General features: G+C 46.8%; 1 protein-coding gene across 1 annotated transcript in view; it reads left to right on the top strand.

Annotated features, from left to right (window-relative positions):
* The window catches only part of TSPAN15 (tetraspanin 15), a 49,044-nt gene that overhangs the window by 13,884 nt on the left and 15,907 nt on the right, over positions 1 to 19,253 (top strand). The window contains exons 2-3 of the mRNA XM_016198358.2: positions 11,665 to 11,850; positions 13,106 to 13,180. Coding sequence (XP_016053844.1) covers positions 11,665 to 11,850; positions 13,106 to 13,180 — 261 coding nt within the window. The remainder of the gene's footprint in view (positions 1 to 11,664; positions 11,851 to 13,105; positions 13,181 to 19,253) is intronic.

Raw genomic sequence — 19,253 nt, 5'->3', positions numbered from 1 at the left:
TGAAACGTCTGAAAAAAATAAATAAACCCACAGAAAAGTTGAAAGAATTCACAGAATACCTGTGTGCCTCTGAGTTACCAACTGTTAACGTCTTGTCTTAATCTCTCTCAATAAATACATTTTTTTTTTTTTTTTGCCAACCCCGCTGAAAGGAAGCTGCAGCCATTGTGGCCTCACCCTCAGACACCTCAGCTTTCGGCTTTTCAAAAAAGGCCTTCTCCCACATGCTGCCATTGTCCTGAAAATAATCACCATGGAATAAATCATCATCTATGCAGTTCATATGCAGATTTCCTCAGTTGTTTCCCAAGTGTCCTTTGTGGGATATTTTTCCATCCAGGATGCACTGAAGGTTTGAGCTTTGCTTTGGCTGTGGTGCGTCTCCTTGCTGCTCTTGATCCCCTTGTCCCCTCCAGGACTGTTGATCTGCAGAACATTAGTGTTGTGGATTTGCCTCCCAGTGTCCTTGTGATTGGGTTCAGGCGCACATTTCCTGCAGGAGTACTGCACATGGGATGCCTTAGGAGGTGCACAATGCCAGGTTAGGAGACGTGTGACGTCCGGCTACCCCACTGCCGGCCATGCCAAGTTTGATGGCCAGCCCTCTGCCTTGTAAATGTGCATTTCCCCATGATAACAGATGAGTAAGCCATGGGGTGACATTGGGGCTGTGTGAATACTCAGTTGGGTGAAAAAACGTTTGAAAGCCAATCTGAGCATGTGACTCCCCTACTTACATTATTTCAGTGATTTCCCTGTTTCAAGTTCAAAATATATGGAGTCTGCCCACTTCTCACCACCTTCATGTGCCTGCCCTGGTCCAGGCTAATGTCACCTCGAATCTGGGATACTGCAGTAGACTCCTGTTTGCTCTCCCTCTGGCCTCAATCCCCCAGTCTGTCAGCATAGCAGTCAGAACAACTCATTTAAAAATCAAAGTCAGATCAGATCACTGGTCTGCAAACTTGTAGTGCCTTCCACCCACTCAGAGCAAAAGTCAGAGTCCTTGCAATGGCTTAAAAGGCTCCACCTGATCTGTGCCCTTACCCCTGCCCTCTCACCCTCTCTACACTCACCCCTCTGTCATGCTATAGCAGCTATTCCTTGAACTCATTTTCCAAGGTCTTGGTAGTTTCTTGGACGTTTGTCCACATGTCCATGTAGATGGCAGAGAGCCCTCCCCTACTTCAAGTCTTTGTGATTTAAAATGACAGCCCCCTCCTCCAACCTCCCTGGCTTCCTTTCCTGTTTTTTGTTGTTGTTTTTTTATAGCACTTATAACTGTGACATACTGTGTGTTTTTCTTGTTTGCCTCTCCCCAACTAGAATGTGAATTCCTCCAAAGCTGGGACTCTTGTGTTTGGTTGACTGCTAAAGCTGTGCTCCCCTCCCCCTTCCTAAAACAGCTGCTCTCAAAGTGTGTTCCAGGGATCCTTGGGTGAGTGGGGGATCCGTGAAGTCAAAACCATTTTTATAATAATACTAAGGTGGTACCTGCCTTCCTACTCTCATTCACTCCGGAGTGTACAGTGGAGTGTTTCAAGGGCACCTGATGGTGAAGTGACAACTGATTGATTGAGGAGCCACTATGAGAACCCAGCTGTCATCTCATCTGCCAGACATTAATATTTGCAGAAATGTAAAGCCCATGCTACTCTTCTCACTCAGCTTTTTCTGAGAATTTTTTAAATAAAAAAATACACTATCCATGTTAACATGTAAACCTATTGTTATTTCTAAATGAGTTCAGTATTTAAAATATGTCTGTTTTAATTTCTTATATAGTAAATAATTGATAGATATTCATAAAAATAAGAGCTCTAGGGTCCTCAGAATTTTTTAATTAATTAGTTTTTAAAAATCCTCACTGGAGGATATGTTTATTGATTTCAGATAGAGGAAGGAAGGGAGGAAGGGAGAGAGACAGACAGACAGACAGTCATCGATGTGAGAGAGAAACATCAATTGGTTACCTCCCATACGCACCCTGACTGGGGCTTGAACCTGCAACCTAGGTAAGTGCCCTGACTGGGAATCGGACCCACAACCTTTTTGTGTATGGGATGACACCCCAATCAACTGGGCCACATGGCCAGGGTGGTCCTCAAAATTTTTTAAGAGTCAAAAGGAGTCCTGAGACCAAAACCTTTGAGTACAACTGGCTTAAACAACCTCTTAATAAAGGGATGTTAAATGACTGAATAAACTTTTTGATTTAACCTGAGAGACCAGGCCTTGGTGGTCTGGCTTATATGAGCTTTCCTGGCTCCCTCCCCTACCCCATCTACCTGTCCTTGGCTCCAGCTATGCTGACCTACTGTCCCCAAAGCACCTTCATGGGCATTGAAACCCTTGTCCACTTCAGAAATTCTTGCTTGTCCATTACATGCATTAAGTGGACTCAGTTCAAACATCACCTCCTCCAGGAAGCCTCCTTGATTTCATCAGTCTTACCCATGATTTAGCATTTCCTCCTTTGTGCACACTCAATTGCCTCTGCCCCAGTATTTCCCCATTTCTACTACATTTGTTGGTGTGTTGGAGTTTTTAGTAAATTGAGCTCCTTGAGGGTAGGGACTAGGTCTTATCTTTTTACTCCCAGTGCCTGGTACATGACAGATACTTAATAAATGTATGTTGAATCAGCGAGTACTGCCTTAGAATTCAGAATAGGGACTCCCATTCCCCTGAATTATCTTTGGACCAAAGTGGCTCTAAAGGAGAAATGGTTGGTGGCATCTGGTTTGAGTTTTGAAATGTCAGTGTTACATCACTGACATCACTACATCTTTACTGGGGAAGGGGAACATTTATCGAGCACCTGCTTGGTGCCAGGAACTTTCACAGGCATCTTGCTTTGGGGCACCTGAGGTTCATTACGACACTGTGAACTGGCATGGGCCCTAACCGCTTCCCATATGGCTTCTGTCAGGAGAGAGTAGTCTGGTAGCTGAACCCCCAAACTTCCTGTGAACTTCTGGGACTAACGCATTTGCATAGTGTGTGCAGCCTTGTGAAGTCCTGTAGGTCAAAGATGGTTTGTGTGTTTTTGGGTTCTGCTACCATGCCCTGCAGGCAGTAAGTAATAAATACCTGGAGTTATCTGTTCAGTGGGCATAGTTAATACTATAAATATCAGTACCAGCGAGGGCTTCCCATTGTTGATTTCATAGATGATCGGAAATGAAGAGAGATCCCTATAGCTGGGATGATCCAGAAAGGCTTCCTGGGGAAGGAGGGCTTTGAGCTGAGCTTTGGAGGATGGTTATTAGCCCCTTTAGGCATTATTATCGCCAAAACTGTTGTTCTCCTTCCATGGCTGCTGCGGGAGGCAGTGTTGAAGGTGTGTGCCTCCACTGAGGCTGGGCTGGGAAAGGAATCTCTGTCCCCCATAGGGGCTTTCTCATGCAGAAGTGTGACGTCACTGGACTAAGTGGGAAAGCATGGAGAACTCAGGAGAGGAGAAAACACTGGGCCACTCACACTCTGCTGATGGCCAGGGTTCTAGGAGGAGCTGTGTAGTCATGAGTTTCCTGAAATTGTGGAGCAGTGAAGGGACTCTAGGGGTTGTTGTGGCTACCTCCCTCCTTTTTGGAGCAGAGAAACTGAGGCCCAGAGAGGGAAAGCAGCTTGACCAAGTTGAATGGGAGCTAGTGACAGAGCTGGGATTAAAATCCAGGGCTCCCATCTCCACCGCCCCTCAGTGCTCCTTCTCTCTTCTTTGCCCTTTGACCTGTGTGGAGTCATGAGCTCTTGGAGTGGGTCAGTTTACATTCTTTAAGGCCCCGCACATGCCAGGTATGGACACGTGTGATCTGATCACCTCCTCTGCCTTCCAACCCTAGTTTAGGGGCAAAGGAAGGGCGTAGTTCAGATGTGGGATTTTGTGCAAAGGGGAAAAAATAAATCAAGGGTCCCCCCCACCCCCCCACATATATATAGTGATTGATTCATTTTTCCTTAGATATAAAACTATATCTAACATTAAAAACAAGCAGCGTGAGACAGCCCTGTTATTGACAAAATTATATAGAGACTGCCCTTAATTTATGTGTGCCCAACTCAGGCAGATGTCCCTTGGGAAACAGCAGCCCTCTCTGTGAAGCCTCACTGCCTTCACGTCCCACTGGACTTTCCTTCATCTCCTCCTTCCTCTCCCCCAGGCCCAGTCCTCTACTGCCTGCTCCCTTTCGGTGGCTCCCTCCTTTATTGTGGCTTCTCCTCTCAGCAGCCCAGAGGGTCAGGGGGAGGTAAGGTCATGGGGAACCCAGCTTCCTCCCCCTTTGCTGAAATTCCTCTTGTCCTCACTTTGGGTCTCATGGGGTGATTCCCACACTATCCCTGGGAAAGACCCCAGGCCAGGGGAAGACTGAGGGATGCCTGGCCCAGTTCCTGGTGCACAGATATGGGCTCTGAAAGGCTGCGGGAACTAGAAACCATTGTCTAGGACAAAGCTCCTTGTCATCTCTGTGAGCCTGTGTCTCTTTAAAGGTTCTGAAAAAAGGGGAGACCTGGGCCCTCTTACCCACTCTTGCCAACAGGTTGCAACCATGAGCAGCGGAGCCTTAGCCTACTAGGCCAGGAAGAAGAGGGATGACTAGCAGTGGTTTGGCACAGGGTATTCTCCTGAGTGTACCCCAGCAGGAATCAGCTCCACCCCAATCCTGCATAGTTCTTCATCTCTAGAGTCCCCTAGTCCATATCCCAGAATCCCAGTCTGCATTCATCACTCCTAGCCTCTCAGCTACGGCTCCAACCATAGGCGTAGGGTGCGGCTTGCAGTGGCCTGAGCTAGAAGCCTCCACTGCCAGAGCCACATGTCCATGCATTCTGGGGAACACTGGCTTCTGTTCGGATTGGCCTCTGGTTAATCAGAGATCTAGAAAGATAATCATCCTGATGCCAGGAGAACACAGCCCTCGGAGGCAGGTTCTGACTCTTGGTTCAGACACGTGGAAGGTGGGGAGAGAGAGAAAGGTCCAGAAAGGGAGAGGAAAGAAAACCAGGGAGAGGAGTATGTTGGGTAGAGGTGATTTGCTCTTGACTCCCCCTTTTCCCTTGGCTGTTTCCATGGTTTTCAGATTAACCACGAGTCACTCTTATCCATAAACCTTGGGAGGCTCTCTTGTGGAGTGGGATCACCAGAGTTTCGTCTTTGGGCTCATAGGCATGTGAAGCAAATCATTTCTCAGATTAACTTCTCCAACAGCTGTATCCGGGGCCAGTCCCCGTGCTGATGGAGAGTCCATTGTGAAGTCTACCTCCATGCGTCCTTCACTGCTCAGCTCCAATGAGCCTTCTCTGATTTCCCAGGAGGAAGAAACGGCTCTGCCTCTCGTTTCAGAATATCCTTATCAGTTATTTGTTACACTACTTCCCATCTGCCTGCCCCACAAACTTCCCAGGGAGAGCCTGGGTTTGGGCAGCTCTTCCCTTCCGGCGTCATGCGTTTGGGGTGGCTCTCAGGGAGTCCTCTTTGAACCTCGCTCGGTTGAATATCTGGGGCTTGCAAAGCTCCCAGATTAGGTCTTTCACAGCCTGGAATGTGCTGCATGGGGGAGGGAGTCTTTATTTTTTATTTTGCCCTAGGAATGTGGAAGGTCATCTAGGGTGAGAGAAAGTGACAAGATACTTCACAATATAGAGAACAGACAATATGTGGGAGTCTTTTCAATTAAGTTTCTGTCACCAATGGTGACAAGAGGGTAGCAAAACAGACTGGTGTGCCCACTCCGCTTCTTGGAGAGATTGCTTTCTAAAGGCCGTGTCTTCCACCCCTGGACCTAGCCGGAGGGCCTGCAAAGGCAGGCCGGGGAAATACTTCCCGAAGTCTCGCCCCAGCTCCGCCTAGACAGCCCTGGAGAAGCTCGAGGGCAGGGGAGCGAGCACTGTCATTAGAGAAATCATGGGAAAGAAGGCAAAGAAGGGATAAACTACAGTCACGGGCGGGACGCCCTGGTTCAGTTCTCCCCGAAGAGATCTGTGGATTCCATGTGGCTGTAGTCAAACCTCAGCAGGGTTTTTTCATGGAACTTGATAATATGATCCTAAAATGTATAAGGAAGAGTCAAGGTCCAAGAATATCTGGGACACTTCTGAAAAAGACAGGAAGGAGGGACTTGACCTACTAGATGCTGAGATGTGTTCTAAAGCTGTAGTCACCTCCATGGGGAGGTTTGTTTAGGGGTAGATTGGCCAATGGAAGAGGTAGGGAGCCAGAAACTGACTTAGGCATATGTGGAACCTTAGTGTATGGAAGTGGGGTCATAGCAGATCAGTAGGGACGGGAGGGCTGGTTAATAAACGGTGCTTGTTATATTACTAACTGAAGCAGGCTGTCTCAGAGAGCATCCTGGATCAAGGATTGCAATTCACCAAGTTCTCTGGGCTTGATCTCCAGTTTTTAAAAAGAAGCCCAGCCCTGGCCAGTTTGGCTCAGTGGTTAGAGCGTTGGCCTGTGGATTGAAGGGTCCTGGGTTCCGTTCCGACCAAGGGCATGTACCTCGTTTACAGGCTCGATCTCTGGCCCCGGTTGGGGCTCATGCGGGAGGCAACTAGTTGATGTGTCTCTCACATCGATGTTTTTTTTTTTCTCTCTCCTCTTTCCACTCTCTCTGAAAAACAATGGAAAAATATCCTCGGTTGAGGATTAAAAACAACAAAAAAAAGAAGTCCAGGGTGAAGGCAGAGTTGGCAGCAAAGTCCAGTGACAAAGCCCAGGAACTGGTCTTTGTTGGCAGTAGGAGGCAGCCTCGGCTGCTTTCTGAAGGACTGGCTTTTTGGGGAGGTTGAAAAAAGCCCCGTTCCTCAAGCACAGGCTGCCTGGAGTTAGGACGGGAGCCAGGTCAATGGCACCAGGGTTCAGGGACCCCAAAGCTTAGAATACTACCCTATAGTCCCAGAGGTGGGTCTGGCCCCTATATCAGTTTGGGTTGGGGGCACTGTCAGGACCTTCTGGACCTGGTTTCTCCTGCTTTCCTTAGGGGCAGGAGGGGTGGGGCAACAGGAACTGAGCTTTCTTGGGGAAAGTGGGAGAAGAGATTGTTTTCTCCTAAATGAAGTCGGTGAATATTAATTGAACCTTCTTTAACTAGTGGCAGGATGATGAGGGCATGTGATTTTTTATTAGGGGTGGTCTCTGCTTTCAGAAAGTAACAATGTGAGAGTGGTTAAGGGGCAACATCCATGAGAGATGCTTTAGATCTGTGCTGTCCAATACGGTGGCCACTAGTTATATGTTGTCAAATTTAAATTAGTTAAAATAAAATTAAAAATTTAGTTCCTCAGACACAAAAGCCACATTTCAAGAGCTTGTTAGTCACATGTGTCTAGTGGCTATTGTATTGAATGTCACCAACATCATAGAATGTTCTGTTGGCACCTTTGTATTTTGAAAAGACATTTCAGATCAGTTCTCTCCCAGGTCTTTGCAAAAGGCTGGAAGCCTTAGTGGCAGGACAGACACGCAGATTATTGTTGTGAATCCTGATGACTCTACTTCTATGATCTGTGTCACTCATTGGGCCTGCTCTGTAAAATGAGACTCATCATTTCTGGATGAGTGAGGGAGTGTGAAAGTTAAAGGAGATGATGCAGGTCTAGCACTTTGCAGGATGCTGGAACAGCAGTTTATAAATGGTAGCAGGTCTTACTGTACTACAGGTGAAAAATGAAGCTCAAAGAGGGGAAGTGACATGGTCAAGGGCGCTGAGCTAATAAATGGAGGCCTGGATTAATGGAGGCCTGGGATGCCAACTCCCATCTCTAATCTTGCCTCTTCTGCTCCTTCCAGCCCTGATCTGGACAGAAGAGAAGCTGGCACAGAGTGGGCTGAGTAGGAGGCTTTCTGCAGGGTGGGCTGGTCCCAGGGCCAGGCAGGATTGGCCTGACGGATGCATAGTCTTGGGTTTTTGGCTGGGTGCAGGAGTCCCGCTAGCCCCATCTTATTTAAAGTCTCTCAGGCCTTGGAGTTTAGCTATTTCCCACATCTCTTCAAGCTAGAAACTCAGAAAAGTGCTTTCTTTGGGACCAACACAGAGCCCTGGAGCCTTGAGTGCCCCGTGAGATAGTTTTAGAATGAAGCAGTTCCTGGGGCCTTCCAGGAAACACTGGCTCCTCCAGGAAGCCCATCCTGATTTTCTGACAATTCCTTCCTCCCCTCACTTTTGTTTGAATTCCCAGAGTCCTCTGTACCTCTCCATAGTAGGAATTATAGCTTCCTTCCCATAGACCAAGGAGTTCTTTGTGTCTTTGTGCCAAAAACATGTCACTTAGAGGTAAAAGTGTGACCTTTTTCTCCATCCCCAGTTGAAATACCCCCTGGATTCCATCCATTAGGACCATAGAGGTCATTACTAACCTCTCTCAATCTCCTCTCCCCAGTCTTATCCCATAACTAGTCTCCTTACCCTTTGTGACCTCAGGGCCTAGAACACAATAGGTACATGGTTTGTGCCTTTGGAGTGAAAATTCACCTTTCAGGTCCCCCCTAAGTGCAAACTTGCCCCAGCTGGGGGTGAGTCAGCCTGTGGAGGGGACCAGTGACCAGATGCTTCCTGAAGGAGGAGACACAGGTGCTGGAATGCCTCACAGGGCCTCCTGCTTCCCAGCAACTGCATGGAGCTGGGCCTCTCCCTACAGAGGATGAAGGTGGGTCCCAGGCTGCAGGGGTCATAGGGGACTTTCAGACCCCTTTCACACTGGGTGACAGGGCTCCTGTGCAGCCTATTGAAGACACCACGCAGCTAGCAAAGCCTGGGGCTTTGGGCCTGGCCTGGAGGCTGCCAGCAGTATGTTCTTTCCCTCTTTGGCCCCAGATGGCATGGTTGTGTGCCCCCTGCCCCAGGCCTGCTTAGCTGAAGCTGTCCTGCTTGACAAATAGGCCATTTGCTTTCTGCACTGGAGCTGGCATGGCTGGCCGCCTGGTAAAGGCTATAATTAGCTGAGAAGAGTGGATGTGATCGCACACTGGCATTGACAGTTAATTTTATAGTCAAATGGAAACATAAACTGATGTCATCAGAGATGTAAATATCATTTGGAAATCTTGAAGTTTCTGGGAAATGAGGAGCCCAGATCAGCCTGTGCTATGTGGGGAGCCGCCTTGGAGTTTGCCTGCCAGGCCTCTGGGAGGGCTGGGGTGGCAGCACCTCTGGGTGGACCAGGAGAAATGGGCCTGTGACTGCTGGGTACACAGCGGTGGCAGAGCCAGGAGGCTTGGGTTTGCATTTGCCATTTGCCGCAATAGCATTTCCCATGCTTTAGTGATCTGGAAAGGTTGCAAGGCTGAGTAAGGAAAATGCGATGCTTTGCAACAGGAGGGAGATCGGAGGAAGTTTTGTTTCCTGCCAGCCTGGCTATTCTGGAGTGGGCCCTGGGGCTCCGGGGAGTTTGTAAAAATAGAAGCCACTGATGGTTTTATGGAGAGGGCTGGGGTCAGTTCTGCTCACAACTGGGGCCAGTGACAGATCTGGTGTTTTGGAGATGGTTTCCAAAGCAAGATACCTTACCTCAGAAGCACAGCCTTAGCGGGGAATGAGGGAGGGGGACAGGCTAGGCCATGGCCATCTTGCCCCAAAAGAACTTTATTTTTTTTTTTTATAACAGGAAACATAGGACTCTCAAAAGTATATGGATCAATTCTGAAAATATTAAGATGTTCTCCTGCTGGTTCAGTGACAGCATGAGGATTACACTTTTCAAGAGGATGGAAAATGAAACCCCACTTTGGTAGCCCTCAGGTTCACCTTGTCCTTGTATTTCCTTCACTCCCTGCCTGGGCTCTGAGGACTTCACTTCTCTGTGGGGTCCTTCTTTAACCATAATCCTCAGTTTTGGGGTGGAGGGCTGGCTGGCTCTGTGTCTGGTTCAGGGTTAGGGTTGAGTGAGTGAGTGTTTATAAGTGCAGTAATTTGGGCGGGGGGTGGGGTCAGGAGGAGGAGTTGGCTTTTTAAAGCTTCCTGCCCTCAGAGAACCCTCAGGGTTTAGATGACCTTGAACAATGATTTCACCATGTTCTGGGTTTTGGACCATGAAGTGGTCAGATAGTCTTTGGTTAATCTTTATCAAAGGTCGATTTTATTTCCTGTGATCACTATTTTCCTGTGTAGGGCCATGTGTGTGTGTGTGTGTGTGTCCTGCCTTATAAATTTTAACATTACCCAAGTGGGTAAATTTGATGACATCATTTTACTCACAGTTTTCCTGATATGGCCAACTTGTTACCAAGTGGCTTACTGCTGAGTTTGCCAATGCCTTTAGCACCTCCTAGCCTGTGTGTATTGGAAAGACATTCCTGCTAGGCTGGGGGGAGTGGGTCTCTGTAATCCCGATTATCTTTTCAAACCAAAGGAATGGCACTTAGCTGTGGAATAAAGGAGACTGCGGACCCAAGGGTGAGGGCGATGGCTTCCTGGTAGTCCTGTTATCCGGTGTTTCTGAGTAAGCTTAGTTTGACTTCTGGCATCCTTGCCATTTGTCAAAGCTTAGGGGAAGCAGGCACTTCCCTTCACCAGGAACAGTCTTAGCACTCTTCAGAAGGAAGTCAAGGGGATCTACTTGGAGGGCATGCTGTCACCAATTTAAGGCCAAGGTAGACCAGTAGCTGGAGAGATATTCTCCTCAGTGTTCCGGATGTTGACTTAAGGCTCTCTATTATGCTCATGGCATCTCTTCCCAAAATATATATTTTTTAAATATGTTTTTATTGATTTCAGAGAGAAGAAGGGAGAGGGAGAGAGAGATTGAAACATCAACCATGAGAGAAAGTCATTGATGGACTGCCTCCTGCACACCCCCTACTGGGGATAGAGCCCATGATCTGGGCATGTGCCCTGACTGGGAAAGTCGGAATCCTTGGACAGGCAGGAGATCGGGTAGACAGCATTGACCTTAAACCCAAGGAGGATCTATTGGGAAGCCCAGCTGGCATCCAGCAGACATTGATTGTAAAAGCTGATTATACTTCCTAAATGTCAGGACGGTACTGGCTGCTAGGGGTGCCCGAAACAGTTGAAAAAAATCCCTCCTGGCATGGAGCTTATATTCTCGTGGGGAAGATAAACAATTAAAAACTCAAAGGGAAAAAGACATATGTCAAATGATGGCAAACGCAAAGGAGAAAAATGAAACAAGGAAACGGGATCAGGAGTTTCACGAGGCAGGATCCTTTTTTAAATAAGATGGCCCCAAAAGGTCTTGCTGTGCGCAGGTGACAATGGAGCAAGGGCAGGAAGGAGGTGAGGGAATGAGCCATGTGGGTTTGGGGAGGAAGAGCATTCCAGGCAAGCAGAGCATTCCAGGAAGAGCATTCCCTTTCTCCTTGTGTCTTCACACGGTCTCCCCTTTGTGTAGATCTGTGTCCTCATCTCTTCTTATAAGGACAACAGTCACTGGATTAGGGCCCACTCACATGACCCTGTCTTGACCTGATTACCTCTTTAAAGGCTCTATCTCCTATACAGTCGCATACTGAGGTCCTGGAGGTTATTTCTGCATAGGAGTTTTAGGAGAATACGATTCAGCCCCTAACAGGTTCCCTCCATGTACGGTCATCTGGGCGAGCCCCCCCAATGGCAGACACCGCAGCCCTCAAATGAACTCTCCGGAGGAAAATCAAGTGACTTCCAGTCCTTCTCATCTCTCACCCCCACTTTCTTGCTGCAGCTGATTGGGACCCTGGTCCTGTCGGTGGGGATCTACGCGGAGGTTGAGCGGCAGAAATACAAAACCCTTGAAAGTGCCTTCCTGGCCCCGGCCATCATCCTCATTCTCCTGGGGGTCACCATGTTTGTCGTTTCCTTCATCGGCGTGCTGGCCTCCCTTCGCGACAACCTGAGCCTTCTTCAAGTGGTGAGTCGGCCCAGGCACCCCTCAGCTGGTGGGTGGCAGGTTGTGGGAGTCCCCCCCAAAAAGTGGGGAGACTGTCCCATGGCCTTCAGGCACCCCAGTTTTTTCAGTCCTTGCCTCAAACAAGCTCCTCTGGAGGGTTTCCGGGACCAGCCTATCTGTCCACGGTGGCCCAAGAGTGCCCAGGCCACCTCCACTTCTGCGTATAAAGGTGGTTTGAATACCATGCTGCTCTCGTAAACCCTGTGTTGGTCCAGACTCTCAGCTGGAAGTGGGAGAAACCGCACTCAGATGAGAGCAAGCAAAACCCAAAACAGTTGGCAGTGAGTTCTTAGCTCATATAACCAGAAAACCCTCGCTGGGTCCAGGGGTCTCGACAGCACCCTTGGGTTCTCTCTCCTGCCACCTCCCAGTTGGATGCCTCGCACTGTCCTCATTTTCTCTTCGAGGTGGTCGCCAGCAGTCCTGGGCCAACAGAGTCCTTGTGGCTCTTGTTCCCAGGGAATCTTTCTTGGTAACTCTGGCCAAAGTCCCAGGACTCTGAAGGGCCTGCCCTGGGGTCAGGCGGTGGGGTCAGCCCAACCTGCCCCCCCCTTGCTATGGGGTGAGGGATGGCTCCTCAAAGCTGGGGTACCAGGTAGGCAGATGCATCTGTCTGCACCCACTTGTGTTTGACCTCATTGTCTTTCTCACACGGGAAGCCCCTAAAAGCCCTATGAGCAGGGCCTCAGTGCTGCCTAAGGCTGCAATTCGCTGGCGTCAGTTTGGCCAATCCCTGTTTTTGATAAAGTGCAGGGGTGGGGTGCATATCCTTAAGCCTCAGACATCCCCTCACCCACTCTGGGGGTCTGGAAGCCACTTCTGAGGGGCTCTACCCGAACAGCTGCAAATGCTGTCCTGCCCTGCCCATTAAGGCAGTCCTGTCCCCTCTGGAGCAGCCTGATCGAGGACCACAAGCAGCTCTCCTTGTGGGGGTTGGGGGAGGGGGCATGTTTTCCACCTAGATCCCGCCGAGGAGCCCTGGGACAAACCTTGGTAACAGTCTGGCTTGGTCAGCTGAGTCACTCTTCCTGACCACTGGCTCCAAAGATGGGCTTTCCCTCAGAATGTCCACAGCCTGTGTCCTCACAGGAGGAAGGCGCGAGAGGCCCAGGAGCAGTAAGTGCTCTGACAGATGACTCTCCTGATTGTGCTTGACCATGGAGCAGATGGCGCTTCCTCTGCCCCTCTAGGTGAATCTCTGAATTTTGTTTTTCAGTTTATGTACATCCTTGGGATTTGCCTCATAATTGAACTCATTGGTGGCGTGGTGGCCTTGATCTTCCGGAACCAGGTGGGCCTGTGGCATATTTATCAGCCATGTGTATGCTGAGCACCCACTGTGTGTGTGCCCTGGGCTGTAAAACTGGGCATGAGCAGAGAGCAGGGTATATCATTCCTTGTGGAGCATTTATTTTGCTGGGGAGACAGGCAATGGAAAAGGGAACCAGAGAACAAGAAGAGAAGACATGGTGATGGGAGAGTGCCTGGGGTGCAGATGGGGAGGATACTAATGAAATAATGAAAAGGAGCCTTCCAGGTGAGGCTCAGGGCGAGCAGAGGTCCAGGTAGAGGGAGCCACTGAGGCAGAAAGGAGCTTGGCAGATGTGTGGACCAGCGTGGATGCCACTTGGCTGAAGGGCGTGAGTGATGGGGAGGGATGGAAGGTGGAATTGGAGTGCGGGCCTGTGCAGATCCCGTGGGTTCTCAGGGGCTATGGTTTAGGATCTGGGCATTTTCTCTAAAGGCAGCCGGAAGGCTTTGCGGAGCTTTATGGGGGAAGTGATGTGATCTGGTTTACATTTTACCCGCTGCAGGGATGGGAGGGTGAGGGGAGACCAGGGCTTTGGAGTACACTTTGGACGCAGTGTCAGTAGGACATTGTCGTGCTGGGATATAGGGATGAGGGCAAGAGAAAGGCTGAGAGGGTCGCGTGGCATCCAACCCTCCAGAAAGGTTTGTAGAAGCAGGGCCCTTTGAGCTGGAAGGGTTCTCAGGACTCCTGGTCTCCCACTGTTTCCATTGCAGGCCATGTAGCCTCATACTAGCTGGGTGACCTTGGGCAAGACCCTAGGTTCCTTAGGGGATCACGACTCCTAGGTCATGGAGTTTGGGGTAAGGATTTGATGAGAGAATGCATGTGAAGAACTTGGCATGGTTCTGGCCCCTAGTGGACCTTCATTACATATTAGCTCACCTGTCCTGAAGTCTGAAGTGAAGGGACTTGCCCAAGGTCCCACAGGAAGCTAGTGGCCGAGTGGGGCTGACTGCCAATTTGGAGATCCGTCATTTCTCCTATAACCTGATTCCTTTGTCTTCCTCTGGGCTTGGTGTTGGAGGCAGGGCTTGAGGAGCAGGGCCTGTTTTCAGAAGCTCAGTTCTCTGTCCACTCCCCTGCCTCCGTCCTCACCACCCAGACTGTTCTGTTCCTGGCACTCCTGGGGTGCATCAGGGCTGCAGCCAAATTGTCTATCTTGTCAGAAGTTGAGCCCAAGGTAGCAGTCACTATCCCAGACACCAGGTTACCAGACACCAGGCTGTACAGATCCCTCAAATGACCCAGTGTCCGACTCCTGCCAAACTCTTCATGGATGCAGCTGGTATTCTGGCCCAGGTGGGAGCAGGGAGCAACCTGTTCTGCCTGAGTCTCTTATGGGTGGGCCTGTCTACAGCCTGGAACCCAGGGGTGGTCTTCCTCCTGTTTTATGAGCCCCAGGAAAGGGGAGGGGAGATTCCCATTATATCAATGAAGTCAGTGAGGCACAGAGAGGTTAGGAAGTCCTCCCAAGAGCACACAGCAAGACAGAGGCAGCTCAGTCTTTTTTTTTCAATTCTTTTTTAAAAATTATTCCCCCTACTCACCAGCTTTATTGAGGGATAATTCACAAATAAAATTGTAATATATTTGAACTCTACAGTGTGATGATTTTGATATATGTAAACAATGTGAAATAATCACCACAATCAAGTTAATTAATACATTCATCACCTCACATAGTTAACTTTTTTTGTGTATGAGAATGCTCAAGATCTATTCTTTTAGCAACTTTAAGTATATAATACAGTATTATTAGCTCTAGTGACCATGCTGTATATTAGACCCTCAGAACTTACTTGTCTTAAAACTGAAAGTTTATACCCTTTGACCAACATCTCCCCATTTCAACCAACCCTTAGCCCCTGGCAGCTGTTTTCTACTCTCTGGTCCTATGAATTCAACTTTTTTTCTTCTTCCTTGTTTTTAGATTCCACATATAAGTTATACCATACAGTGTGTGTCTTTCTCTGCCTGGCTTATTTCACTCAGCAGAATGTCCTGCAGGTTCAGCCACGTTGTCACGCATGGCAGGATTTCCTTCCTTTTTATGGCTGAATGATATTCCATTGTGTGTGTGATATATACACAATACAGTATAAATATTGTATTTTCCTTTATCATAGTCACATGTCTTGGCTGTTGTGAATACTGCGGCAGTGCACATGGGGGCCCTCTCCGTGGCAGGCAGCTCTTTTAGCTAGTGATTCCATTTCCTTTGGCTGTATACCCAGGAGTGGGATTGCTGGATCATATGGTAGTTCTAGTTGTAATTTTTTGAGGAAAGTTCATACTGTCTGCCATAAGGCTTGCACCAATTTACATTCCCACCAACAGTGTACAAAGGTTCCCTTTTCTCCTCACCAACATTTGTTATCTCTTGTCTTTTTCTTAACAGGCATTCATATGAGATGATAGCTCATTGTGGTTTTGATTTTCATTTCCCCAGTGATTAGTGATGTTGAGCATCTTTTCATTTACCTGTTGGCCTTTTGTGTGTCTTATCTGGAAAAATATCTATTCAAATCTTCTGCCCATTGTTTAATCAGATTATTTGGGGTTTTTTTGCTGTTGAGTTGTAAAGCCTCCTTATATATTTTGGATATTAACCCCTTATCAGATATATGATTTGCAAATATTTTCTCCCATTCTGTAGGTTACTTTTCATTTTTTTATTATTTCCTTTGCTGTGTAGAAACTTTTTAGTTTGATGTAGTCCCACTTGTTTATTTTTGCTTTTGTTGCCCATGGTTTTGATGTCAGATTAAAAAAAAATCATTACCAAGACCAATGTCAAGGAGCTTATTCTGTTTTCTTATAAAAGTTTTATAATTTCAGGTCTTATGTTTAAGTCTTTTATCCATTTTGAGTTGATTTTTGTGTATGGTGTAAGATAAGGGTCTAGTTTCATTTTTTTGCATGTGGATACACAGCTTCCTCAAAACCATTTATTGAAGAGACTTTCTCCCACTGTGTATTCTTGACATCTTTGTTGAAAATTAGTTGACTATATATGTGTGGATTTATTTCTAGGCTCTCTGTTCTGTTCCGTTGATCTATGTGTCTGTTTTAATGACAATCCCTTACTGTTTTGATAACTATAACTTTGCAATATAGTTTGAAATCAGGAAGTGTAATGCCTACAGCTTCACTTTTCTTGCTCAATATTGCTGTAGCTATTTAGGGTCTGTTATGGTTCTATACAAATTTTAGGATTTTTTTCTATATCTGTGGAAAATGCCATTGGAATTTTATAGGGATTGCATTGAATCTATAGATTGCTTTGGGTAGTATGGACATTTTAACAATATTATTTCTTCCAATCCATGAACAACGGATATCTTTCCAGTTATTTGTATTGTCTTCAATTTCTTCCAATGTTTTATAGTTTTCAGTGTACAAGTCTTTCACATCCTTGTTTAAATTTATCCCTAAGTATTTTATTGTTTTTGATGCTATTGTAAATGTTATTTTCTTAGTTTCTGTTTTTGGATAGTTCATTGTTAGTGTGTAAAAATGCAACTGATTTTTGTATGTTGTTTTGTGTATCCTGCAACTTTACTGAATTTATCAGTTCTAACAGGTTTGTTGTTTTTTGGCTGGAGTCTTGAGGATTTTCTATGTATAACATCATATCATCTGCAAATAGACAATTTTACTTCTTTCTTTCTAATTTGGATGCCTTTTATGTCTCTTTCTTGCTTAATTTTCTTGCTTCCAGTAGTATGTTGACTAGAAATGGTAAGAATGGGTACTGTGTCTCTTCCTGATCTTAGAGGAAAAATTTTTCATTTTCCATTTTTGAATATGGTGTTAGCTGTGGACTAGTCGTGTATGGCCTTTATTATGTTGAGATACATTCTTTCTATACCTAATTTGTTGAGAGTTTTTATCAGTAAGGGATGTTGAAATTTGTCAAGCTTTTTCTGCATCTATTGAGATGATCATATGATTTCTATCTTTCATTCTGCTAATGTGATATATCACACTGATTGATTTGCAGATGTTGGACCATCCTATAAACCCAGGGATAAATCCCACTTAATTATGGTGTATGATTTTTTAAATTCTGTTGATTTGGGTTTGCTAATGTTTTGTTGAGGATTTTGCATCTGTGTTTATCAGGGATATTAGCCTATAACTTCTATTCTTGTGGTGCAATGCTGGCCTTATATTTCTCTTCAGTATATGGGAAGAATTTGAGAAGGATTGGTATTAATTCTTCTTTAAACAGTTGATAGAATTTACCAGCGAAGCCCTCTCGTCCTGGACTTTTCTTTATTGGGAGTCTTTTGATTACTGATTCAAGCTCTTTACTCATTACTGGTCTGTTCGGATTTCCCTATTTCTTCATGATTCAGTCCCGGTTGGTTGTATGTTCTAGGAATTCACCCATTTCTTCTAGGTTATCCAGTTTGTCGGCGTATAAATGTTCATAATAGTCTCTTATGATCCTTTGTATTTCTGTGACATCAGTTATAATGTCTCCTCTTTTTTCGTAACATCTCTTTCATTTCTGACTTTACTTATTTGAATCTTCTCTTTCTTCATAGTCTAGTTAAAGGTATGTCCGTTTTGCTTATGTTTTTCAAAAAACCAATTCTTAGTTTTATTGATCTTTTTTCTTGTCTTTCTAGTCTCTATTTCATTTGTTTCCACTCCAATCTTTGTTATTTTCTTCCTTCGACTAACTAGGCTCTTCGTTTGGTTTTCTAGTTCTTTGAGGTGTAAGGTGAGATTGTTTTCTTAATGTAGAATCACTGTAAACATCATCACTATAAACTTCCCTCTTAGAACTGCTTAAGTTTTGGTATGTTGTGTTTACATTTTAATTTGTCTCAAGGTATTTTTTGATTTCCCTTTTGATTTCTCCCGTGCCCCTTGGTTGGCTGTCTTCCCAATGTAGTCTTGTTACCTGCTCCTCCCTTTTCCTCTTTTTAACTTTTCAGACCATTTGCTCTGAGTGGGCAGATGCAGGGTACTGGTTTATTTCTTTGGCAGTGTTGCGGGGAGAGCTGTTTATTCCGTTTGCCCATTGGGGTGCTTCTCAGTGCAGCCGGCAGGGCTCCCGGCGGCCTGCGGCTTCCCAGAGATTACGGGTTAGTGCTTTCCTGGCCGCGGCCCAGGTCCAGGTCATGGTCGGCAGCATCAGTGGTTTTAATCAACAGGCCCCTAAGTGAGCAGCGGTATGGTTTCCAGCGCTCTTTCACAAAGGCAGTCTGATTTGTCATTTTCCAGTGCCTTGGAGGTCACAGGGGCTGTGACACCACTCCTCCTTTTTAGTGAGGTAGCTGAGCCAAGATGAAACCTCCAGGGCCCTCTAGTCCTCACAGCTCAGGAGGTTGTGGGCCTGAGGTCAGGGGTGGGACTTACCAATTATCCCCAGACCCAGTGGGAGCCACGGGGTGAAGTGTGTTCCTTCCCCTTGCACGGGTGTCCCCTCACCAGGCCCTGCCAGGGGAGGGTCTCGGCATATAGCCCAGGAAGGACCCTCAGCTGTTTGGGGGCCTCAGCTGTTTGGGGGCTCATGCCTGCAATACGTATTTCAAAATAATTGAAACACAAGATACAAAACTATAAGCACAGTAAGATTTCCACAGTGAAAGCAAAACAGGCCTGGAAAACTCACACATACAAACTCTTATTTCCTCTAAGAGATGGGATGCGGGTGACTTATTTTCTCCTTTAAATTTTTTTCCTGGCTTCCAAAGTTTCTTTTTCTTTTGTCATAACCAAGGGGAAAATACCATATAAAGAGAAATAATGTCCCTTCCAACTCTTATGCAATGTGACTTCATAAAGCAAGAGATGGGCCAATGGTGAGGATAGGGAAGGGGCAGCCCGGCTCATTGCTGGTGGCAGGAGGGGCAGTAGAAGGTGGAGCAATCAGGGTCAGCTTCTGGGAGGAGGTGAGTACCCAATTCCATTTTTTCCTTAACAAGAGGAGTAGACAGATTTTCCTGAGCCACGCCAGAACAAGACCAGCCCCACAGGCCACCTGTTAACTCTAAGAATCCACTTGTGGTGACAAATGAGGACAAATTATCAAGCT

Source organism: Miniopterus natalensis, chromosome 14 (genome assembly GCF_054644295.1).
Source record: "Miniopterus natalensis isolate mMinNat1 chromosome 14, mMinNat1.hap1, whole genome shotgun sequence".
NCBI lineage: Eukaryota > Metazoa > Chordata > Mammalia > Chiroptera > Miniopteridae > Miniopterus > Miniopterus natalensis.
The sequence above is the reverse complement of the archived record's forward strand: the minus strand, read 5'-3'. Positions and strand labels throughout refer to the sequence as shown.